The following is a 26,887-nucleotide window of genomic DNA, read 5'->3' as shown; positions in this document are numbered from 1 at the left end:
CACTTGTCACCATAGAGATGACAAGTGTCCCTCCCTCCTCGAATTTGACCCTTGATATCTTCAGATTCAATCTTGACTGTTGATTCCTGCCACCTCACCCTTGGCCTTGGAAATCCTATAAATATACCCCATTTTATAGAACAAAGGATCCCATCCTATCCCATCCCATCTCAAGCATTATTATTATAGGCAATTGCATCTTATATCTAGCTTAATTTGATCATATTCTAGCATAATTGTTTAATCAGATAGCCTAATCAATCTCTCATCTAGCTTAATTGCATTATCATTTAGCATAATCAATGTATATCATTAGCATAATTAGCTTCTTTGATCAATCTAGTTTAATCATGCATTCATCTATCTTGCACATCATATCATTTTAAATCCTCCATCTTGGGGTTGTCAAGTCACTAGGATTACTCATCTAGATCTAAGAGAAAATCCACACTTGCATCTCTTAGGAGGTGATAGGTCACTTTATCATGGTTTATCTTTCACTCGATTTCAATTTTATAACCATGCTTGTAATGATCTATTGAGTGTTTGTGTTGTGGCTACAGGTACCCTACTTCACACTCACGACATTTTGGCACCCATCGTGGAGCCTAAAATATCATTTTTGGCCTCTTGCATCATCAAAATCTTCAATCTCATGGGTTTATGGCCATATCTTCTTCAGAATCTTGTATGAGTACCTTTATAGAACAATACGAGTTTCTTTGTGCACTTGTGCGGGTATGTGGGAATACTCGTACTATCAAGTGAGAAAAATCATATGATTTTCTACTTCTGTCGTTTCAAACTAGATTGCATTTTAGCATTTTTGTGCTTGAAATTTGATATCTGTAATGCTAACCCTAGTATGTTTGTAAGTTTTCTAGCAGCCTTACTAGTTTTTACAGGATGATTGTCAAAGATTACACTTTCCAAAGAATCAATTACTCCAAAACAACATGATTATTAATGTATTTCATTTGCAGGTTGCCTAAAGAAACTCAACCAAACTTTGCGTCTTCTTAAATTTTTCTAGTAACACTTAACTTGTTACTAGTAAATGAACAATCTTGTTTTCTATGCTTGTGAAGTTGTCTAAAAGGTAGGAGAGTATTCTCTTGTCTGTATGGACAATAAAAAATCCTAACCCTTGAAGCACTTCTATCTTTGAGATTTGAATACCTTTAGCGGGCCTATCATAGTGGGAAAAGTAATCACCCTGTGAGAACGACCCAAGTGACTATAGCTAGACCTAAGCTTTCTGACTCACTCTAAAAAATAGGCCTCTCGGGATTAAAGTCTTGGAGGATGGGATTATTTGAGTTTTCTCTTTTGAGATCTCTCATATCAAAAATTTAGTAGGGCCTCATGATCTCAATCACACTTGCATGATTACTTCTTCTTTCGGTACCTTGCTGGGCTATAGGCCTCAATCATGCTTGCGTGACTGGAAGGGGTAATTCCAAACAAAAATATTTATTACGAACCCTAAGATAGAAGCTACCCGGTTCACCTCCGAAAGGGGGATAATCTTTGTGCAAAAGAGATAGTAACTCTCCCAAGACACTTGCCATATCGTGGCCCCATTAGTATTTGGAGTTGGATAATATGGCATTGAGAATCCATTGCGTGAGACTCAGTGGGTGTATTTTGATTAGCTATTGGGTGTGTACCTTTAGTAGAAGTTTGAAAGCAAAGGTTTTCTCTCTCAGCCAACTTCCTTAGGATATAGCATGTTGTGCTTGAGGTCACTTATCATATCGTGTGTTTGTTGTGTTTTCATCCTTAGCACTGAAATGAAACATCTAAAACTAGAAAACATAACTAAAATATCAAATATTGTTGGTTAAAAATCTGTCAAAGTTAGAAATTTGTCTCTGCTCTGTCATAAGTCATACGAGTTTCCTAGTTTGTCGTACGAGAAATCTAGTTCATCATTCTACTCTATCTAAATTGTTCAATGAGTCATATCGGCATAAATTCTTTGTTATCAGTTATCGTATGGTTGTCTCTAAATTTTTGTATAGTATTCCTAGTTTATCATACGGCACTACCTAAATTATTGTCTGGGAATCCTTAAACTATCGTACGAGGTTTTGTCTTTGTCAATCAAGAGCTATCTTATTGCATGTCTTTTCCAGATCTTTCATGTTTGCTTGGTCAATTTATAGTGAGCGTATACACTTGATATCTCTCATTATGTTCTTAGGCTATCTTCTTGGTTCACTCGGTTAAGTATACACCTTTGAAGCGATCATGCAGATAGCTTCACCTATCCTGATCAGCACCTGGACACTTGACCTTCATCATGAAGTCATCCAATTAGGTCTCTATCCTCTGATCAGTCTCGAGCCACACTCTTCTGCACCTCAAACTATGAAACACGCTATTGATGTAAATGTTGACCTATCACCATCTACCTTGCCAAAAACACATTCACCTACACGTGGACCCTTAGTCAACATCCACCTTAGCTAAGCCATATGTGTCGATTTGGATAGGATAATGAACCAACCACTCACCTAGGTTATCTATTGGTTCATAGATTCTTTCGGTTATACCCTAACCGGTCTGTCATCACCCTTGCACTCTTGTTCTCTTCTGGTGGAGCACCTTTGCTAGTTTCCAAACATATCAATCCACCATATACTCATGTTCATCATGAATGAGCACATCACTTAGCCTCTTTGCTCTCCTACTAGTTTTCATACTTACCAGTAGGTACCCTTGATGACACCATATCATCAACCTTCAACTATTTCTATTTGAGGCATTTGCATACCAATTGCATTCTCTATCTATAGTTTCTTAGCCTTTCCTTCTTCATCATCAGCCTGGACCATATCCCAACTAGTTTGTTAAGCTGACAAACATATCCTTCAATCTCTGTACTGGCAACACATCATGTTTACCTTTGTAAATCTGATACACATATTTGATCTTAATACACCTAAGGCAACTTAGTGTTTCACCAATTCATCCAATGTGAGCCTTCAATCATCTTCCTTTAACTCTTTTTTCTTATCTCCAAGACTATGATGCATTCTAGGCATGATAGGAGATAAGCTCCACTTACCAGTGGGAGTGGATCCTTGTCATATGCATCCTGCAATTCACCAATGTGGCCTCCCTATTTGAGCAACATATGTTCAAAGAAGCACATGTGATCTGGTTGGGGTACATTCACTGTTAGTCATCTCTTCAAATGGTGATTGCATCTTTATCCAGTGGGAGTCCTGTTGTTCTTCATCCACACAACATATTGGTGGCTTGCACATACTTCTCTTCCAATGTTGATGTGATTTAGATAACATTCCCCCTCTTCATCACAATCAACCGATCAACATCTTTCTCTCTTATAGATGTCATCATGTACCAGTTGTTATATCATATCGGTCTTCTTTCCATATCTTCAAAACAAGTCAAACACTAGCTTGTGTACCGCTGAATCTAATGGGCATTGAGATGAATGAAATTATCTCCCTTACTGGTGACCTACTAAGATAGGTGACATCAATGACATCACATCCGGTATGCACCAATGATAGTGTTGCACATACATCTCTTATACCAGCAACCATCCTATACTGGTTGACATCAATTACAACACAATGTCAACAATCGCCCCCTTTGGCACTGATGTCAACACATGTAGTATCTGACATACTACATATTCTCTCTCCCCCTTTGTATGATCCATGGATTCTCACACATGTAGTATGCGACATACTACAAAAATTTCTCCCACTATGACAACAATGGCAAGGTATTACCAAGGTTTCTCTCCTCCTTGTGTCTATAGGGTAATGACAAAGAATTTTTCTCCCCTTTTTCTCTATTGGATATATCTTCTCCTCCTTGCTTTGCATCCTCTCAAATCATAACATTTGAGATGGAGGGCTCATCCATCAACTGACACCAATTTTTCAGCAACCAAGTGTATATGAAAACCAGAACCCTAATGCATATGCAAGACTGAAACCAATTGAAGGCCCATGTGTCAGTGAATAAAACATACCTACCAGTGAAACAACATCATCACCCTTTTGATACCAATTGATCATAAGAATCAAATGTGATAGTATTATGAGTGCTACCAATTGGGAAAGTAGATACCCTTAATCATGAAATTCTTTTGGGTATTCCAACAATAATTTCCATCTTTTGTAGTTGATCTAGCCAATACGCCCATAATTTCAAGCATGCTGGTATATCATCATGAGCACTTGAACTCCCCCTGATTCATACATCTCAGGATCTCATTACCTATCAAGTTCAAAACCAGAGTCAACTTATCCTTTATACTGGTTGATTTGTGCATATGTGATCAATCTAACGATCTCTCAGTTCCACAATCATCATCATAACTTCTGACATGATCCTAGGTGTACACATTGCCATACAATATCATTATCAATCATCAAACTAATTAGCCCAAAACATGCAAGCCTACATGATCAACAATTGGGCCAACATATATCATTCAGGTCTTTATCAGCACCACCTGAGACATAAACTCCTCATTTCATACTACCGAGGCTAATGAAATGATCTCAAACCTCATTGTCTTACATAACCTACAAGTACCTGTTAGCATTCTTACTGGTAATATCCTGCACATGTTGGTTTCTTGTACCGGTCCATCGTCACTACCAGAACATCTTTCTGTAACTCCTGACATTTTGTGTCAATTTGCATCTGATCCCAATTTCAAATTTTTCAACCATTGACACATGCAGTAGTGATGCATCTTTCACCTGTAGGTGTGTTGTCAAGGCATCCACTATACACACTTATCTTCTCATTTCTTTCCTTCATACTGGTAGCAACTTGTTCCTCTATTTGTCCTCTTCCACTAAGGGGGTGAATAATAAGGTCAATGCATGACTCTCCCTAAGGCCATGCATCTTCTTTAAGCCTTAGGATATATTACCTCTACATTAAATGCATAATGCCAATCCAAGGTCCTATTCTCCTCTTTCTTCCTTCATAACTGCATGACTTCACTTTTCTTCCCAATTTCAGTCTTGGGAGTAGGTCTTACCTTCTTTTACTAATGGGTCCTTCCATTTCTAGATTCTGCCTCATAACCAGAAGTAGTGCTATAGTAGCACACAACATCCATGCCAATCTCATGATTGGGGAACCTTTTGTGAAACTGGTTAGACCATCTTCCTCTAGTCATGCCATTGTAATATGCTACCGGAACTAGTGGACCACTTGGTCTTGTAGGAACAAAACTTCTTCTACTTTTGTTCCATGTAATTTTTTGTCTCTCATATGCTCTGTATCCATTTCTATGTTGAGCATAGCTGCTATACGGGCTTCCATATGATTGTAGGTCCTTCCTATATTCAAACTCTCTATGGCCAAATCGATTGCAGTTATAACAAACCCTATTTGCATAACCGAGAGAGGAATTATGCATGTTTCTACTCCTTGATATATTTTTCTCATATGTATGATTTCTATGAGATCCTAGATTGTCCCTTCTAGATCCCTTTCTACATTCTTCTTCCCTATGGTCATAACCATTACATGCAAAGCAATAACCGAAGAAGGAAGGTTTATAACTTACAAACTTATTCTGTCATGCATGGGGAGATCTTACCGATTTGGCATCTCCATTTCTGCTTCTCCGGGGATGGATCCTAGGTTGTTCATTCTCTGCAACTCTCCCATCTAATCTATTCTTTTCCTACACCTACTTTTTCTTGTGGGTGGTAGTATTTCCTTGTCTTATACCAGTAGGAGGCCTTCTTTGTTGTCTTCTCATGTTCTTGCTTTCGGTGAAACTATCTTCTCCCATATTCCCTTTTCCTTTGGGATCTGCATTGTTTCTCCTTCTTGTAGCACCAGTCTTCATCCTTGTCTGCATGTCTTCACTAGTTATGGTTAGATCCACCTTCTTCCAGGGAGTATTCAAGATAATGAAGGTATGTCCCTTGTTATCTCCATTAGAAGAGACAAATAAAATATTATTGTGGGGGACATTCTTGCTAGTGGAGCATTCACCGGCACCACGTCCTAATCCTTCAGTGTCATTGGCATGCTTTTCCTTTTTCAACATTTTTTCCAAGGCATCACTGCTTCCATCAAACCAGATTCTCACCTTGAGCTCATCCTGACATTTCTCAAGGTCATTTTGGAGAATCTCCATTTCTCCTATCAACTGCTGATATTCATTATTCTTGACTTCTATCTCAAAACCTAGATCCCTACACTGGCACACCTTGGTGTCATCTTGTTGATTCTTTAATTCTGAGACACATTTCTCAATTCTTCAAGGCATTTGATCAATTGATTCTGCTCCACAACTGCAACATTCTTGAATAACTTGTATTCATTCCTCACTCTACTAAGTTCTTCAAGTGCATTTATAAGTTCTCCTTCAAGATCAACTTCTGGTTCTTCTTCTTCTCCTTCACTATCACTACCAAACACATCTTACCAATAGCAGTGATATGCATGATCATTCTCAGATGTGTGCCTCTCATGTTCTAATTCTTGAGCCATGAAAAGGTGAGTTCCTTCATCATTGTTGTGGCTACAAATAGATCTGTATTCATCATCTTCAGATACATGAGATGCATTTCACATCCTATCTTCACAAGTTGGTTCTGCAGTAGTAGGCTCATTTCCATAGAGCTTCTTCAATCTATCCCATAATATTTTTGTTGATCTACATCTGTCCACCTATGAGGAGACATTATTTGATAACACACAGAGTATAACCTTCATTGCTGCATTATTACACTGGTTTCTTCTTTCTACATCTGAATCGGTGAGAGGACTGACTTTATTGGAGAAGCCATTTACAAAATACATCTAGACATCATACCCTAAAAAGAATAAGTAGACTTCCATTCTACAACTCCAAATGGAATAGTTTGAACCATTAAATACTCGAGCTGGGATTGACACTAAACATACCATTGTGTCCTTAAGCCATAATCTACCCAAGCTGGAGAAAGCTTGTCTAACTAGGAACCTAGACTCTGATACCAATTGTTAGACACAATGTGCCACTGAGAGGGGGGTAAATAAGTGATTTAAAAACTTTTCCCTTTATCTATTCTATGTGTGTATACCGGTTATCAGATCTAATAGAAAGCATACATACCGGTTAGAAGGGAGCCGATCACAAATGTAATCACACATGAAAGGGACATCACATAACACCAACATATATAAGGAAAACCCAAGATGAGAAAAACCTTAGTGAGAAATGTTATTGGAGTCTACTGCTCCTGTAGACATATAAAAATGATCATATTCCTAAATGGATATTAAATGTTCATTTTATTCCCATTCCTCTATTTAATTAAATCTAATTTAATTCAATCATCCACATTCTTCTATTTAAATTGAATAAATTATTCAATTTATTTAGTTAAATTCACTAAAGCCCTTTACATCATTAAATTGAATAAATCATTTTATTTAATTAAATCCCTTCTTCTTACTTTTAATTAAATTTACATTTAATTAATAGTTTACCCCAAATTCAATAAATCTAATTTATTTAATTTCCCAACTTGCAACCACAATTGAAATAAATCAATTTATTTTAATTAATTCTATTTTCCCTCACCCACTTGCATTTTCCTACATCTCCCACTTGCATCCTAACCCTCTTGCTAATTTCTTCTAGAATCCATCTAATCCTAATCAATTAACCCAAACCCATTCATTATCCCCTTTCCCTAAATTTGAGGAGGTCACTTCTCAAATTTGGAGTAAAGTCTTCAAAAGGCATTAAAAGCCTATATGCCTTCAACAAGCCAACTTAATTGAATACCCCCAAATTTGGAAGGACTCTTACAAATTTGTCCCCAAAGTCTTCAAAACATTAATGGTCAACTAACCATTAGTGGCATGGTTAGAGACTTTTTGACTAACTTAACCTTCATCTAACCTAGGGGTCTCATCAAGCATTCATTGCTTTGACCATGGTTACCCATTTAACCTTTGCAAAAGAGTTTATCCCTTGGGTAAAATCTTTATCCATTGGATAACCCTAACCTAACCTTAACCCTTACCTTCTAAGGTAACCATGAGGTCTTCTCAAGCATTTAATGCTTCTTTCATCTCCTCTCAAGGACTCCTATGTTGACAATTGTCACCATTTCATTAGTGAAAATTGTAAACATGAATTGATAACTTTCAATCCTGACCCTTGATTAACTCCTTCAATCTTGACCATCCATTGCCCTATTTTCACTATAAATAGAGTTCTCATTCCTCTATTTTAAGGATCCATGCAAGCTTTTAGTATCTCATTTATGCTCAAATTTATCAATACATCTAGCTTCTCTTTGTAATAGGAATTAATCTAATAAGAATTTTAGATTATTTCCTTTATCATTAGCTTAAATCATTAACTAGTATATCATGTTAGGATAGTATTTATACTAATCTTGTCATCTTATAATCTATTTTATTGCATTTATATAATCATGCATAGATAGGATGCATTCATGTTAAAATCAATCAAAAGCATCCCTCGTTCTTGCATTTTTCATCTGTAAGCCACTTTTCTCAATGATCCTTGAGTACTAACCTGTTATCATGCATAGTTAGGATAGTATTGCTACTAACCTTGTCATCTTATAATCTAGTTTACTTCATTTATAAAATCATGCATAGATAGGATGCATTTCATGGTACAATTAATCTAAAGTATCCCTCGTTCTTGCATTCGTCATCCCTAAGCCACTTTGCTTTGTGATTTGAGAGCAAAAGCATTGGCTTGAGGGACCTTGTCAGATAAAGAACCATGAAACCTACCTTGGGAAGTTGAGTCATTCTTCATGACTTCATAACTTGCACCAAGAAGTCATGTGGGTGTGTGAACAAGTTCTTTGAGACCACATTTTCACATTTTAAGTTTCATTGACTCGCTTTTCCTACACACATTTCTGGTGCCCACCATGGGGCACTACCCCATTAATCAAATCGGTTTTTAAAAATAAATCACTTTTGCAGGTATGCGGGAAATAGAAATTAGCAAGTAGGGAACATCCCTTAACGCATCTGGTTAATCTTCCAGCACATCTGACTCACTATTTAGTGCATGGGACTCGTTCCCTAGCATGTGCAGACATATCTTAGCGCATCATCTTTCTAACATTTTCCTGTAGGTCTCAGCATGGAAGAATAACAAGGTAGTGCATTCAGAAAATAGTTCAGTGCGTCAGGTATGTTCGATAGCGCATCCTGGTTATCTTGTAGCGCATAAAGTCTATTCTGTAGCGTATCATAGATAGAGGCAAAATTAAAAAATTGTAACCAAATTTGAAACTAGACTTGTTGAAGTCCACAAAATCCACAGATTTTTCTATCTGTTTTACTTGATATTTTGTAGGTTTTTTGACAGTTTATTGCAAATGGGAGCTTAGTTTAATTTCTAGAATCCTAAAAAGTTTAAATTTTTACTAACTTATTTAAGTTAGTTAGAATTTAGATTTTTTTAAAATTCTTGTTGGATAAAATTGAACTCACCTTGTTTGGGCTTTAAAAAGAACCACAAAACAATTCTTTTTGCTTTTCCTAGGGAGACAAAATCTTCCATTGGGTTTTAAAAAGAACAAAAAGCAATTTTTCAAGTTTTGCAATCAAAAGGGCTTAAAAAGAACTTCACCATCATTTGGTGCATAAAAGGATCCAATTTTAGTTTTTGCAAAGTAAAGAATCACACAAGTTCAAAAGTCATTTACAACTAAAGAGGGAAGATCTTCCCCTTTCAAATCGATTTCTTTTGTTGACCAACCATCACTTTTATTTTGTTGACCAAGTTCCTTTTCAATAGATCAAAAAATCATTGCCTTGAAAGGATAAAATAAACACCATTTTTTCATGGAGCAACATCTCCATATAGAGTTAGCAAATTACTTCTTTAAAAGGCTAAAAAGAACTTGTGTGCTTTGTCTCGAAAGTGGAAGGTATATGCTCTCCCCTTAACTAGGTGATCAAAAAGCCAGACCACTCTTACACTTTCAGTCATACAACATTTAAATCCTTTAGCAGGCTTGCCTTCCCGAGGGGTTGAAAAACTCTTAAAGCCATTTTTGGCCGGTGTGAAGGGAATGACCTAAGTGGGAAACGGCTTTGAAGCCAAGTATTCTAACCCACTATACTCAAAAGTGGAAAGTGATGAAATTCCTTTTCAATGGTTGCGCACAGTGATTAGCCTTCCCTCAGTATCCTTGAGATATGTAAAGCCTTTGTTCTAAAGGTTGGGAAGCCACCTGAGGGAGTTTATCATTGATGGCCGAATGGGAAGCCTGATTACGAACCTTAGCATAGAAAATTTAAGCCGAGTTAGTATCCAGACATTTGCAATATCATAGTGCAAGGGTGGGGAAGAATCCACCCCTGAGATCGCTCACCATATATCTCCCAAGATAACTACTCAATTGTGAAGCAATTCACTTTGAGTTAATTTCTGGCAAAAGGTAAAAAAATGGGTGCCCCTAGGGGTGACACGGCTGTTTGAGCTGATGGAGTATCGAGACTAGTGGGATATGATATTGCTTATGACCCTTGAATAAAGAGTCTGACTGAAGTGCATGTTGTATCTAAACCTATCAAAACATTAAGGATTTTAACACATCCTCGCAGAACATTCACTTATTGTTTAGATTAAGCAAAATAGTTGTCTCTTTGGTGCTATGTCTTCATTTGTTACTTCAGAAAATCATCTATCATCGCTGAAAACTCAAAGAAAAATTCCAAAAATCATAGAAAAGAAACCAAGTCAAACTATCAGGGCAATTTAGCGTGTAAGAGCAACCTCTTAGCGCGTAGAAACCATCTTTTAGCACATTAGACCTTTTTCTTAGTGCATTAAGGCTTAACATGAGCGCTTCACCAGAATCCAAAACTAGCAGTTTCAAGTAGTGCATTTTGAAAATAGTTTAACACGTTGAAGCATCAGCTTAGCGCATGCAAACCAAACCTTAGCGCATAGGGTTTAACAGTTAGCACATTGGCGGCCCATATTGGTGCATAATATTTCAAACTGAGACAAAATCAAAACAATCTAGTTAGCTCATGGAGTCTTTTCTCTAGTGCTTTGAGACCTTTCTATAGCACATTGCATCTCTACTTTAGCGCATAGCCAAAACCAAAAAAATAGGGGGCAAAACAGAGGTCATTTTTGAAAAATTTGAAAACAATTTTAGAAGCTTTCCTTCCTCAACCTAAACTTCATCAAACAAAAAACTAAAAATAGAGTATCAAAAACTATTTCCAAAGAAATTTTTCCAAAATCTGAAGACTAGTTGCAAGATATCATATCTCTCCTATCAAAATCAGGAAACATAATCACAAGTACCAAATAGGTCCTTCAATCAAACGGATTTCTATCCCAAAACACACTTGTTTTAAAACTCCAAGTTATCAAATCGAGTTTCCATATCAGGAAAGCTTGTATTCCATATCATTTGACACGCTTTGTAATGAGGGGGCATCTAAACCTTCATTTTGATAAAGTAAAACTTGAGTTTCCCAAACAAGCTAAGCTACATCCAAAACAAATCAAAGGAAACCATTGATCACTTGTCCATGACTAATCCTCATATTCAGAGAAGAAAGAATATTTATCATAACACTACATTGAAGAAACAACAACCCAGTTCTTCAAAACTTGCCAAAAGAAATAATTTTTTATACATCAATCACCAACTCTTCAAATCTCATCGCACATTCCTTCATCATATATGCTTGTATCTTCAAGACAAAACCAACAAATTTGACAAGGAACCATTGAGGAGTAGAGCATTCTATCAAAAATCAGCATTCAGTCAATGCATAAATCAAGGAGGGAAGATCAATTCAGCCTTCTTTCCTGAAGAGTGGATCACTTACAACATACCCAAATTTCAACCACCAACCCCTGAGCAACACATCGAAGAGGAGTTCATCCCCTTTGTCATAGAAAGGTTTTACTAGATGTCCCCTGTTACTCGCTCTGAACGAAAAAAACAAAGCGAAATGCAGTCGGAATCCAGCATGAATCGAACATTATCAAATCCTTTTGAGGGTCCACATCTAGAGGACACTGAAATTTCTAAGGAACTCCTCCAAGAATGCCAAGAAAGTGCAAGATTGTGGAAAGGCTCATGGAAAATGACAAAGAAAAATATTTGCTCATGCTCACAAGAAAAGGAGTTAAAATTCCTGAAGATTTGGACACTGACATTTTTAGAGCAAGATCTTGACTTTATGAATATCAAGAGCGACAAAGAGAGGAAGAAGCTTGTGAACCAGAACAAAACATACATGAGAAAAATCTACCAGAACAAAACTTGCCTCAGCAAGATATCCCTGAGCAAAAGATCCCCGAACCAAACATACCATTCCACACACCTTTTTAGCTGAGAACTAATACCAGGGAAGAATCCTTCCCTCAGCAAAATAATGCACCTTTGATCACTCTCACTCAACAAATGCAAATGTTACAAAGACAAATGCAAGACATGCAACAAGGGACAACATTACGATACTCCTTAACTAAAATTTGTCCTTTTCCTTTTGATAGACAATTGAACATGGTTCCTTTTCCCCCAAACTCAGACATTCCCAAATTTGACAAATATGATGGGAAAAGTGATCCCCATGATCATGTTTGAGAATTATGTACAATGAGTCTTGAATTCGCCCATGATGATACCTATTTGATGAGGTTAATCCCAAGAAGCTTGGGAGGGCAAACAATGGAATGGTTATCCAAAATCACACCTCCTGTCAGATTATTCAATGAATTAGTCAACAAATTCATAACTCAATATTCCTATAACATTCAGCACGCTATCACTATGCTAGATGTTTGTAACACCAAATAAGAAAACATTGAAACATTCATGGTTTTCCTTAAACGTTGGCAGCATATGGTTTCGAGATATCCTCAAGATGTGCCTGAAAAAGAAAAGATGGATATTTTCATTGACAACTTGAATAGTGAGATGAGTTACATACTCAAACTTCAGTGCATACCATCTTTTGCCAAGTTGATTGAGAATGGCATCCAAGTAGAAGAAGCATGTGTCAAGAAAGGAAAATTAAAATTTTTCAAAGAAGGAACAAGTTCATCCAATTACAAAAACCAAAACAACAACAACTTAGACAAATCCAGATTCTGGACCAGAAACAAAAATAATGGAAATGAAGGAGGAAATGAATCAAATGATCCAAAATTAAAGTAGCTTGTACTCGTGTTATCAGGTAATCCTCAAGATATAAAGAATCCCAAAGGTGCTAACCAAGGCACTAACACTTATGCACCAAATAACAATCAAGATCAACTCAACACAAACAATGCCAACAATACCCAAAACAATAATACCAATCGAGGACCTAATCCAAACTCATGGGGTAATGCAAACAACTTTCCAAACTGCATTTACACACCACTGGGGCAATCACTGGAGTCAGCATTCAAAGAACTCTTGGCAAACAAAATTATCTCCCTACCAACAATCAACAACTTTGAACCACAAATCAAACCACCCTGGTGGAATGACTCTCACTTTTATGATTTTCATTGCAACAAAGGTCATCAAACAAATGTTTGCATGAGACTCAAAAACATTATTCAAGACATGATTGATAGAGGTGATTTAACAGTCGATGGTCTCAAGACAAATGGTGACCATGGAGCCTTTAAGAATTCTCTTAAAAACTACAATAAGGATGGAGCTTCAACCTTGAACGATACTCGTGGAGCTCGTATCAATCACATATATAATAACACCATCAATCATAGATCAGCTGAGGACAATCAAGTAAACGTCATCACAATCAGAGATAAGTGTGAACATGAATTTGTCAATGTAACAACTAGAGACCAAAAATATGTCTTGAAGGGGCATATGTCAACAAAAAACACTGTACCCAAAATTCAATATGATCTAGTCAGTCAACTGTGCAAAACTCCTACTCAAATATCCATACTGGAGTTGCTAAAACTTTCACCAAAACACAAAGAAATCTTGGAACAAACGTTATTGGAAACAAATGTACCTCAAGATCTGGATGCTGACAAATTCCAAGCCATGGTAGCTCATATGATAGGGCCTCATAACCTCACTTTTTCTGAGCATGATAATATCTCATTGAGCCATCCACACAATACTCCACTCCACATTGAAGTCTTAGTCTACAAGCATCAAGTCAAAAAAGTATTAATAGATGGAGGAGTTGGACTCAATATCTATACCTTAAAACTTATCCGTGCATTAGGCTTCTCTGAGCAATCTATTGATCCATGCAAAAAGATCACTATCAAAGCCTATGATGATGAAGAGAGATCATCCAAAGTAATAGTAATGTTTCCAATTCAAGTAGGACCAATACAAAAGGACACTATGTGCCAAGTCTTAGACATAGACCTCACATACAATATCTTATTAGGTCAACCTTGGATACATGAAATGCAAGCAGTGCCTTCTACTTATCATCAGTGTGTTAAGTTCCCCTACAATGGGTAGGAGATTTCTATATCAGCAGATCATAATCCTTTTCAATATTGTAATGCTATGGGGGCAGCCCAAGGTAGCTTGGTTCCACATAATAGAGAAAAAAAAAGTTACTCAACACCAGATCCTTAGCAAGAAAAGTCTACCTCACTATCTATGGATTTCAAGCATAAAATGAAAATCAAAGAGCAAGGCATGGGAGAGTACTCTTTGGAACCCATATGTTTGGCCAACTTACCAACATCACCTAAATCTAATGGATTACCTACAACATCAACACATCAAGCAACCTAGCCCATCACCAAGTTTGATGGCACATTTATCCAACTAGGCACTGTAGCACATGAATCAAAGGAAAAGGACATCCTTAGTTGGTTGTACAAGGATGAGGAAGAAGATAAAGAAGCTACTATGGAGGTAGCTATACCAACACACCTGTATGGAAAAGGCTATTTAATCATGCAACAAATGGGATACAAGGGTAAAGGACCTATTGGAAAACATCAAGAAGGCATCATAGAACCATTAGATCCTCCTTCGCAATTCAGTAAAGACAAAAAAGGATTGGGCTATGAACTCACTCTACTACCAAAGAAGGCACCATGCAAATATAAAAAACCTCAATGGAAAGAAAAGAATAAATACAAGGAAGACTCCTGGCAGGAGGCACTATTTGAGTCAGCTGAAACAATATGTAAAGAACATGAAAATCAAGAACAAAAGCAATATGTAAAGAACATGAAAATCAAGAACAAAAGCAATATCAAAGGCAACCTATCAATCAAAAGAAGGAAGCATCTATTGTAGAAGCACATCATATTCAAGAACCAATATCCAATAAAGAAGAATCACGTCCTGATAACATCATTCCTCCCTGTGGAGAGACAGTATATGAACAAATGCAAAGAGTGGAAGCAGGATTTGACACAGAATCAAAGAAAACTATCAAACTTGTATCAATCATCAAAGACCTGTTCTCACCCTACAATATACCAGTCCACAGCACTGCCAGAATCTGGGATAATACCTCTAAGACTGATTCCAATGAATATGAATGGGGCAGTTGTTCTAATGTTACTGAAGATATTTGTGCAAATGACAGTAATACACCCATGTCTCAAGAAGAATGTGGTTGCAAAGAATCTAGACCACTTGAATTTGGTCCACAAAATATCTATGACACCAAGAAAAATGAGAAGCGACATTATGAGAAAGTCTATACAGAAAGTGATACCATTGAAGACCTTGATGAAATCCTTAACTTCTTTAACACCTAGGCCAATCATGAGGATACCTCTTTCCTGACACTTATAGTAGAAAAACTTGATCCACCTAATGACTCCTTACCACTTGTCTTTTTTGACCTCATAGATTGGGACGAACCCGAAACTCATGATATACCAAATTTCCTAAATGACGAATCCATTATCCATTACTTGTGTACCGTTAACCTAGAAACAAACTCTACCAGTGAACAAAGTAATGACATCTACCATCAGGGGAGTGCCAAGTCTCCCAGTCACAAAAATGAACAAAAAAAAAGATCTATTGCTGAAAACCAGTCAATGGCAGCAATAGATCACAAAAGAGTAAAAATAAAGGACGCATCTGAGGGTGGAAACCTTTGTAAAGCACCTAAAGATAGGAGACTTGACACTCTTTTTGAGCATTATCATGAGTGATCACCCATATTGATTGAGCCCACTCAATCAATCAATATTGGTACTACAGAAGCAGCCAAAAATATACACCTGGTAGAATCTTTGACAGAGGAAGAAAGATCGGAGTTTATCAATTTTTTTAAATAAAAACAAGTCAACTTTGCTTGGTCATATGCAGATATACCCGAGATTGATCCACAATTGATCATGCATCACTTGTCCATTACTCCAGGAGCTAAGCCAGTCAAGCAAAAACTGCGAAAGATGAATCCACATGTGGCATTCATGATTAAAGCTGAGCTGAAGAAACTATTAGATGTTGAATTCATTCGACCTATCAACTATGCTGAATGGATTTCCAACATTGTATCAGTATCAAAACCAGATGGCAGTATTAGAATATGCACTAATTTTAGAGATTTCAACAAAGCATGTCCCAAGGATGACTTTCCTTTACCCAGTATCGACATAATTGTAGACCTCACAGGAGGCCATGCAATGCTATCACTAATGGACGGTTTTTCAGGCTATAATCAAATCAAGATAGCCCCAGAGAATCAAGATAGAACATCATTTACCTATCCCTGGGGAGCATATTGTTGGAATGTCATGCCTTTTGGCTTAAAGAATGCAAGAGCAACTTATCAACAATCAATGACAACAATCTTTCATGACATGATGCATACCTTCATGGAAGACTATGTGGATGATTTACTAGCTAAATCATTCACTAGAGCAGATCATTTAAGCATCTTAGAAAATATTTTTGATAGATTGGAGAAATTCCAAGTCAGGCTCAACCCTAAGAAGTGTGTCTTTAAGGTTATATTAGGCAAGTTACTAGGCTACATAGTTTCAACTAAGGGTATTGAAGTGGATCCAGCAAAGGTACAAGCCATTATGGAGATGTCACCACCAAAGAACATCAGTCAGCTCAAATCTCTACAAGGATGGCTCTAATCAATCAGGTGATTCATCACTCAGTTAGCAGATAAAAGTCTCTCATTCAATCATTTGCTACATAAAAATGTACCATTTAGATGGGAAGCCAAATGTGCATAATCATTTTATCAAATCAAAAAATATCTAATGAACCCACCAGTTCTAGTACCACCAATAGCAGGGAAGCCACTCATTTTCTACATTTCAACAACAGATATATCACTGGGGGCATTGTTAGTACAAGAGGGTCAACAAGACAAGGAATGAGCTATATACTACATCAGCAGGACATTGAATGGATATGAACTAAACTATACATTCATTGAGAAGGCTTGTCTAACAGTGGTATTTTCCTCTCAAAAGTTTCAACATTACATGCTAGAACTTTACATTGAATGGATATGAACTAAACTATACATTCATTGAGAAGGCTTGTCTAACAGTGGTATTTTCCTCTCAAAAGTTCCAACATTACATGCTAGCTCACACAATTAAGCTAGTTGCAAAAATTGATCCTCTCAAATATTTACTCAGCAAGCCAGCTCTTACATGCAGATTGGCTAAATGGGTCATGATTCTCAATGAATTTGATATCCACTACATAGAGTGACAAGCTATCAAAGGACAAGCAATTGCAGATCAACTGGTTGAAGCACCACTACCTGGAAAACAACCTATGGAGATCAAATTTCAAGACAAAGTCATTCTTGCTATCTCCACTAGCCAATGGACCTTATACTTTGATGGATCCTATACGCAACATGGTGTTGTTGGTATTTTGTTCATCACTCCTGAAGGGCACACCATACCAAGATCATATAGGCTTATGTTTCCATGCACAAATAATCTTGTTGAATATGAGGCATTGGTTATAGGCATCAAAATTCTCGTAGAATGGAGAATCATAGAATTAAAAGTCTATGGAGACTCACAACTAGTCATCAATCAAATCAACAATGACTATCAAACAAAGGATGACAAGTTGCTGCCATATAAGAAAATGGTGGATGATTTTAAACAATATTTTGTACACATCACCTTCTAGCAAATACCACAGTTGGACAATAGAGCAGCTAATGCAATGGCTACTATCGCTTCACTCCTACAAATTCCAGAGCAATAGAATTGTTACGAGTTTCTGGTAGAGCAACTATTCTCCCCAACCTATGACCATTCTGATTCCCATGTTATCTATGCCTTGACCAGTTCAGACTCTCCATTATATGAACCAATATACGACTATCTTAATAGCAATATCCTACCCATTGACCTATCCTAAAACAAAAAATGCAACTTTATTCAGCATGTTGCCCATTATACTCTCACTGCTGATACTTTGTACCGTCGAGGTCTAGATGGTACTCTTCTTCGTTGCCTTGATCGTAATGAATCTGACTCCGCTTTACAAGAGCTTCATGAAGGTATCTGTGGCACACATTCAAGTGGTCCTACTCTTGCTAAAAAGCTTCTAAGAATGGGATATTATTGGCCGACAATGGAAAAAGACTCTTATCACTTTGCAAAGAAGTGTTCTAAATGCCAAATCCATGGCAATCTTATACATGCACCAACACAGGAATTGCAACCATTCACAACATCCTGGACCTTTTGCCAATAAGGACTAGACTTGGTTGGCAAAATTCATCCTTCATCTTCAAATGGACAGAAGTTCATTATAACTGCAACAGAATACTTTACCAAGTGGATTGAAGTGGTCCCCATGATCACAGTAACTAGGAAACAAATAGCCTCTTTCATCCTTAATTATTTGATCTGTAGATATGGCATTCCAAGTTCCATCATCATAGATAATGGATGACCTTTCAAGAACCAAGATGTATGAGAACTATGTGAAAAATTCAAAATCCAACATCGTTTTTCTACACCTTACTACCCACAGGGGAATGGTCAAGCAGAAGCATCCAACAAGATAATATTGAAAATCCTAAAGAAAATAGTGAATGATGTAGGCAAAGATTGGCATGTACAACTCAATCTGGCACTTTGGGCATACAGAACTAGCATCTACACACCTACGAGAGCTACACCATATTCATTGGTATATGGATCAGAAGCAATTTTACCATTAGAAGTAGAAATTCCATCTCTCAGAGTCTCTTTGAAAGGCCTAAGTCCAGATGAAGAATATCGAGTTAATCGACTGCAGGAGCTCGAACTACTAGATGAAAGATGTCAACGTGCCTACACTCATCTCAAAGCATATCAGCAATGTATGTGCAGAAGTTACAACCACAAGGTCATTTCCAGAATTGTTAAAATTGGTGACCTAGTACTCAAGGAAAATCCTAGGAATCAGCAAGATCAGGAAAAGAAAGGGAAATTTGAACCTAACTGGTTAGGTCCCTATGTCATCATATCAGCCTATGGATTAGGCACTTATCAGCTAACAACTTTAGAAGGAGATGTGCTTGATGAACTAGCTAACAACATCCATCTGAAGAAATACTACACTTGAGTAGTCTAATGCATGGAAAAGTCAAAAAATCAAAAAGTATCAAAAATCCAAGAAAAAGAAAATAAAGAGGTACAATAAAAGCAACTGGTGAAAACTTGGCAATAGGCGCTATTGTGAGAGGACATCTCCTCTATCCATATCCATACTGTTATATCCATAGTAAAGCACTATTGGCCATCGCCCGATATTTTATCACAATATTTATCCAAGACATACTTAGCGTAGTCACTATCCTAGTTTATCCACATATCCTTTCACTGCATCTCGTCGTGGCTTGGTAATCATTGTACATATCCACATTAAGAGGATCACTTGGCTAGGGACAATATCAATTAGAGCTTGCAGCACATTCAAGATGTCAAAAACTAGTAGCAAACTCAAAGCATCATATCTAGCAAACAAAACTCAACAATCACAAAAACCACACATTGGTCAATTAATAGGATTCACAAACTATGATGGATGATTTTCTAAAGTATCAAATGTTACATCTTGCATAAAGTTTTGACTCTTTTTGCACTTGAACTTTTTGAATTATTGGATCCTCTACATATTCTCAATGAAAGCTTCACACTAGAGAAAGTCATGGGGACTCCAATATTTTTTTATTTTTCTGTATGTGAAGCGATCATTTGTACTGTGTAGATACTTGTCTCAAGATATGATTCACAGCATATCACTGAAGACATGATTCCACTTTACGCATACAAATGGTTTAATCTTGTCTGTTTATATGCAATCCGTACTTAGGTTATCCTAGTTCAATTATACCTTGACGCTTGTGCTATCTTGCAAAATCAAAAATCATGTAAATTTTTCTCAGGTCATTATGGTTCAATTATACCATTATGCTTGTATAAATTTTCAACATATCCCAAAACAAATCAATGTTCATTGATGATACCTACAAAGAAAGAAAACAACATGTGTTTATACAGGGATGACGAATGTAGAATGAGGATGCTCAAATTAATTAGTTGCATATCATTTTATAATTAGTTGCATATCATTTTACAATTAGTTGCATATCATTTTATAATTAGTTGCATATCATATCATACATCTCATTTTCAGGATACATCTCACAACATCATGCATTATCACATCATATTCATTGCATATCAAAACACATGCATCTATCTAAGCACTACATCATCATAAAAACAACAAAATCATATAGAAAGCATAATCCATAACACATCACATAAGGATCAAATAAAATGGTGTCATCTATATCTCAAAAATGATCAATGTACAAAATATGTCATGTTTGTGCCAATAAAACAAAATTATCAAAATACAATGGAGACAATGTCTCTCTGGTATGAATATCTCCTGAGGGAAATAGTCTCGCTGCAAATGTCCCAGTACCTGGATCTCCAGGTGGATCCTGTCTAGGAGGCCCTATCACACCTCTACTCTCTATCCTCGACCCAGTCTCTCAAGATCGACTAGATCTCGACACTGTGAAACTCTGCACTCGATGCTCCTTGGGAACCGCATCCTCATAATGTCTTTGATAGTACTCCACCTCCTTGGCTCTTAAATCCAGCTCTTTGAAGGTGTCTCTCATCGGGCCACCTATTGTCGCTCTTTGTAAACTTGCTGCAAGCTCCTCTGCTCGACCCCGACACTCTATCTCGGTATCATGCTTTGTGGTCAGCTGAATAATCTGATGCTGATGCGCCAACAACTATGTTTGCAAATGTTGAACTAATAATTACAGCGATCTAATCTATGCACCCTCTAGATGCATTGGAATCCACATCTACAAAGGTACCTGTGAAGGGGTACCCCCTATCCGTCTACCTATCCTTGGTGCTGGTGGAGGTAAAACATCTTACCTCCTCCTCTGGGCCGGTCATTTGAAATCATCATGCCCTCCCACCATTTCTATCACCTCTCCAACCCTCTCCTCACCCCCAGGTTTGATAGCCAAACCTCCTCTCCGTCTATCCACCACAGCCCGCCACACTGCTCTCTCCACCCATATCCCTCTACCACCACCATCTCCAGCCCTATCTCCTCTCCTCCCCCGATCCAATCTCTCCCTATCCCCTCACCGACCTCGGTCACCTCCTCCACCATCTCCCCCATCGCCTCCTCCTAAATCACCACCTCCCTCATCTGCCTCCTCACCAACCTCTCCCTGTCTCCCTGGCCTCTCAAGATGATCATCCTCATCATCATCAAAAACAAGAATCATCTCAACTAGATCTGATATCCTGGCCACTGCACATGTTGCAAAGAGTGCTACAAACTCAACAGTCATCCCTACATCCACTATCTTAGGGGCATAGTCCCATATCTGGTCAGCTAAGTGAAAGAACTCCTCCACAACCATCGCGTTATCAATCATGGGTCCCCACTTTGGAATATCCTATCTCCGTCGAGCATATAGGCATGTTCCCTATGGAATCCCCTGTTGTCGACCATACTACCACAACACCCGGCTATGCAGAAACCTCTCAATAACAAAGGGTGTCTTCCCTATCAGATACCTAGACATATATACATAGGTCATCTTCATCCCATCCTCTACCCATACCTCACAACCTGTATATGGTCACCAGATGACAGTATCAATATCATCCAAAACTCTCCTCCAGTTCTCTAGTTTGCCCAACTTATGTTGGATAACTATCCCTCGATATCTTATTGCACACGCACACCCAACATGCCTATCTCTGTCCTCCAATGGCCTAGCTATGAGAATATACTCTCGTGCCCATACCTGTAGCAATGTGACTCCAGGGGATAGACTTCCATATCCCAAATATACCACCCAATGCAAATCCCTATATAAGTGGGCCAACATAGCTGACCCCCATGCAAAGCGACGACCCTATGTCACCATGTCCTCCAGAACCAACCCCCATCTTACTGCTAGTCCCTTCGACCTACGGTGGGGACATAGGAAACCACCTATAAAACCTTCCAGCACTGATGGTAGGGGAGTGTAATCCAAATCAAAGAACTCCTGCCAGTGGATCTCATACACGCAAACTATATCATCTTGCAAAATCTGGTGAAGTGCCTCTATGCCACCCTCCTCGGTCTGGTCATAGGATAGCAATGCACCTACCATAGGAATCTATAGAATCTAGTAACAATCCTTAGGCATCACAGTGATCTTGCCTATCACCAAATGAAAGGTGTTCATATCACTGTGCCACCTCTCAGCTATTGCTATCAATAAACCTCGGTTAACGATAAAACGAGGCATCTCTAACAACAAGGATAGGCCACACCTCTCAATAATATCCCTATCAGCCTATGTCAATCATGGTATCAATGACCATGGTCTCAAAAATCGCTCTAGTAACTGAACCACTCCAAGACACTCCTAACACAAGTAAAACAAGTCCAATATCAGTTTCCTCATCAAAACAGTCATATAAAAATCACATTCATATAAAAACTTGAAACTTTGAAAATCTAATCAAGTTCCACATCATATCAATCTATTTTCATATCAAATCATATCAGCTTGTAACACAACTCAAGTTTCATAATCAAATCAACTTGTAATACAACTCAAGTTTCACATTCATATCAACTTGTAACACAACTCAAGTTCCACAATCAATGCAGCTTGTAAAACAACTCAATCTCTGCATATATATCAACTTGAAACAATGCAAATCAAATCAAGTTCATCTCAAAAACATCCATATCAAAAACCACATCATATCAAATCAGTATCAAATAAATATCAACTTGAAACATTGCAATCAAATCAAGTTATATCAGCACTCATCTTGGACAACTTATCAAAACAATGACAATAGACATGCAAACTAACAATTTACACTTATCCCGGCAGAACTGGCATCAACCTACCAATTTTCTTCATCCAAAAATCACACTTTACCAAAAATTTTCCCCTATACTCTAAACAATCTTGTCTATGCGCTAAACTGCTTACTATGCGCTACCCTATCCTCACAAAGCGCTGCCCAATCCACCCTATGTGCTAGCTAGCACCTACGCACTATCCCTTTTCTCCAAGGCGTCACCTAACCTACCCCAAGCACTAAACTACCCTATGCGCTATCCTACTTGGTTCCTATGCTATAACCCTTACCTGTTGCACTAGGTCACACCTACGTGCTACCTATGCCTACTCATGCGACCCCCTAGGAACCATATGCGCTACCCATTCTATCCTAAGCTGTGTGCTACCCAATCTATCCTATGTGCTACCATGTGATCTCGGTGCGCTAACCTAATCCTAAGTGCTACCCTAACCTACTGCTGCGCTATCATAATCCTTTCAGACGCTACCCTATTTTATTGGACCCTACGTGCTATGAAACCTATCGTATGTGCTACGCTTTGTCCCTGACGTGCTAAACTGACAAATCTGCGTGATAAAAATTGATAACAGGATCAAAAAAGACAATAAAAAATCCAAAAGGGGTCAAAAAGGTTGACTTACCGGTGGTCCATACACAACGGGTCTCTAATACCTCCGCACGTACTTGAATTGATGAGAAGCATAAGGAACCAGCATGTTGACTTTTATCCAAGTGTCAATTTCTCTAAAGTCAACAAGCATAAATGAGACAAAAAGAAATCACTTTTTCCCTTTTATAGGGTAAATCAAAATTAGTGTTATGTGGAGGAACGTGTAAGTTGCTTGTGGTGTCTCATACAACCCTACCAAACATCATTATCGAGAGATGAATCAATTTATTGCATTCAACATAGACAAAAAATTTAAAATGCCATAATATTTATCAAAATTATCCAAATAAAATCAAATGTTCAATTTTTTTTTATTCATCTCCCGAGGGGGCATTATCAACATCATTTATCAAATCTAGGGTATTGCTTATCAAATTTGGGCCACAACATGAACATCTCAACATAAAAATTGATCATAACAAAATCATGGCAGCACGTCATTTTCTTTGAATCAACATGTGCACACACGTCACTTCAAAGAGGGGCAAAATGTAGACACATAAAAATGACCATATTCCTAAATGAATACTTAATGTTCATTTTATTCACATTCCTCTATTTAGTTAAAACTAATTTAATTAAATCATCCACATTCTTCTATTTAAATTGAATAAATTATTCAATTTATTTATTTAAATTTACTAAAGCCCTTTACATCATTAAATTGAATAAATCATTTTATTTAATTAAATCCCTTCTTCTTACTTTTAATTAAATTTACATTTAATTAATAGTTTACCCCAAATTGAATAAATCTAATTTATTTAATTTCCCAACTTGCAACCACAATTGAAATAAATCAATTTATTTTAATTAATTCTATTTTTCCTCACCCACTTGCATTTTCCTACATCTCCCACTTGCATCCTAACCCTCTTCCTAATTTCTTCTAGAATCCATCTAATCCTAATCAATTAACCCAAACCCATTCATTATCCCCTTTCCCTAAATTTCGGGAGGTCACTTCTCAAATTTGGAGTAAAGTCTTCAAAAGGTATTAATAGCCTTTATGCCTTCAACAAGCCAACTTGATTGAATACCCCCAAATTTGGAAGGACTCTTACAAATTTTTCCCCAAAGTCTTCAAACCATTAAAGGTTAACTAACCCTTAGTGGCATGGTTAGAGACTTTTTTAATAACTTAACCCTCATCTAACCCAGGGGCCTCATCAAGCATTCATTGCTTTGACCATGGTTACCCCTTTAACCTTTGCACAAGAGTTTATCCCTTGCGTAAAAGCTTTATCCATTGGATAACCCTAACCTAACCTTAACCCTTACCTTCTAAAGTAACCATGAGGTCTTCTCAAGCATTGAATGCTTCTTTCATCTCCTCTTAAGTAGTCTTATGTTGTCAATTGTCACCATTTCATTGGTGAAAATTGTAAACATGGATTGATAACTTTCAATCCTGACCTTTGATTAACTCCTTCAATCTTGACGATCCATTGCCCTATTTTTACTATAAATAGAGCTCTCATTCCTCCATTTTAAGGATCCATGCAAGCTTTTAGTATCTCATTTATGCTCAAATTTATCAATACATCTAGCTTCTCTTTGTAATAAGAATTAATCTAATAAGCATTTTAGACTATTTCCTGTATCACTAGCTTAAATCATTAACTAGTATATCATGTTAGGATAGCATTGCTACTAGCCTTGTCATCTTATAATCTAGTTTACTTCATTTATAGAATCATGGATAGATAGGATGCATTTCATGGTAAAATTAATCTAAAGCATCCCTCAGTCTTGCATTCGTCATCCCTAAGCCCCTTTGCTCAGTGATTTGAGAGCAAAGGCATTGGCTTGAGGGACCTTGTGAGATAGATAACCATGGAACCTACCTTGGTAAGTTGAGTCATTCTTCATGACTCCATAAATTGCACCAAGAAGGCTTGTGGGTGTGTGAATAAGTTCTTTGAGACCACATTTTCACTTTTTAAGTTTCATTAACCCACTTTTCCTGCACATAGCTCCAATCTAGCCTCACAATACAAATATCATTACAATATTTTGGGCACCAACCCCTAATTTATGGCACCAACCTAAGGAGCATTAACCCTTGATTTAGGGCACCAACCCAAGGAGATACAACCCCTGCACTAAGCTCCAACTCAGTGATCTTCAATAAACATAATCAATTACAAAAGTAATAGCCTTGTTACAAATGAAATTTGTAACTCTTCTGCAAATTTCTTTAGTGGATCTTCTATCCATTTCACAGTAGATTCTCTACTTAGCCTCTCACTGTTGCAGCCTTATCTCCTACTACAACGTTACTGGTTCAACCTCTTCTTCTTCTTTATTGGTTCTCCTCTCTGTCAGTTCTGGTCTCCACCAGTCTACTTTACTTAGTCAGATATCCATTATCAGATTATTGTTGGTTCTCAGCTTGCCTTCCCTGCAATCTTCTGCAACTCTTTTCTATTGGTTTAGTCACCACTAGTATACTCCTCTTTCAGACTTACTAGCTGACTATCAGTAGCCTCACTAATGTCGATTGAACCCTTCAACCCGATTCTCTCTTTTTTACAGTCAGTCTCTTATCATATTTTATTTTTTGCACTTGATTGATTTCTCCTCTCACATGCAACAACACTCTCTCATTCAACAACAACCTTCATCAGTTTTGTCTTGCATATTTATAAACTAGTTTTCTTGCCAATAACCAATTCAAAAATTCAAGCAGTTAAAGTTTCTTCATTGACCTCGATGTAAACCAAATCTAATCAGATCTCCTTTCAAAGATTGACCTTCTGCAATGGATCAATCAACTTCACCAATCTCATAGCTTCTAATACACATTTGCTAAGTTTAGAAAACACGGCTCCTTCTTCAATTAGCACTTGTCAAACACT

At 37.4% G+C, this 26,887-nt stretch overlaps 1 protein-coding gene across 1 annotated transcript in view; it reads right to left on the bottom strand.

The window, feature by feature from the left end:
- The window catches only part of LOC131876280 (uncharacterized), a 179,456-nt gene extending 157,628 nt beyond the window's left edge, over positions 1-21,828 (bottom strand). The window contains exon 1 of the mRNA XM_059221186.1: positions 21,624-21,828. Within this exon, the coding sequence (XP_059077169.1) occupies positions 21,624-21,828 (205 nt within the window). The remainder of the gene's footprint in view (positions 1-21,623) is intronic.
- Between the last annotated feature and the right edge of the window lie 5,059 nt (positions 21,829-26,887).

Source organism: Cryptomeria japonica, chromosome 5 (assembly GCF_030272615.1).
Source record: "Cryptomeria japonica chromosome 5, Sugi_1.0, whole genome shotgun sequence".
Lineage (NCBI taxonomy): Eukaryota > Viridiplantae > Streptophyta > Pinopsida > Cupressales > Cupressaceae > Cryptomeria > Cryptomeria japonica.
The sequence above is the reverse complement of the archived record's forward strand: the minus strand, read 5'-3'. Positions and strand labels throughout refer to the sequence as shown.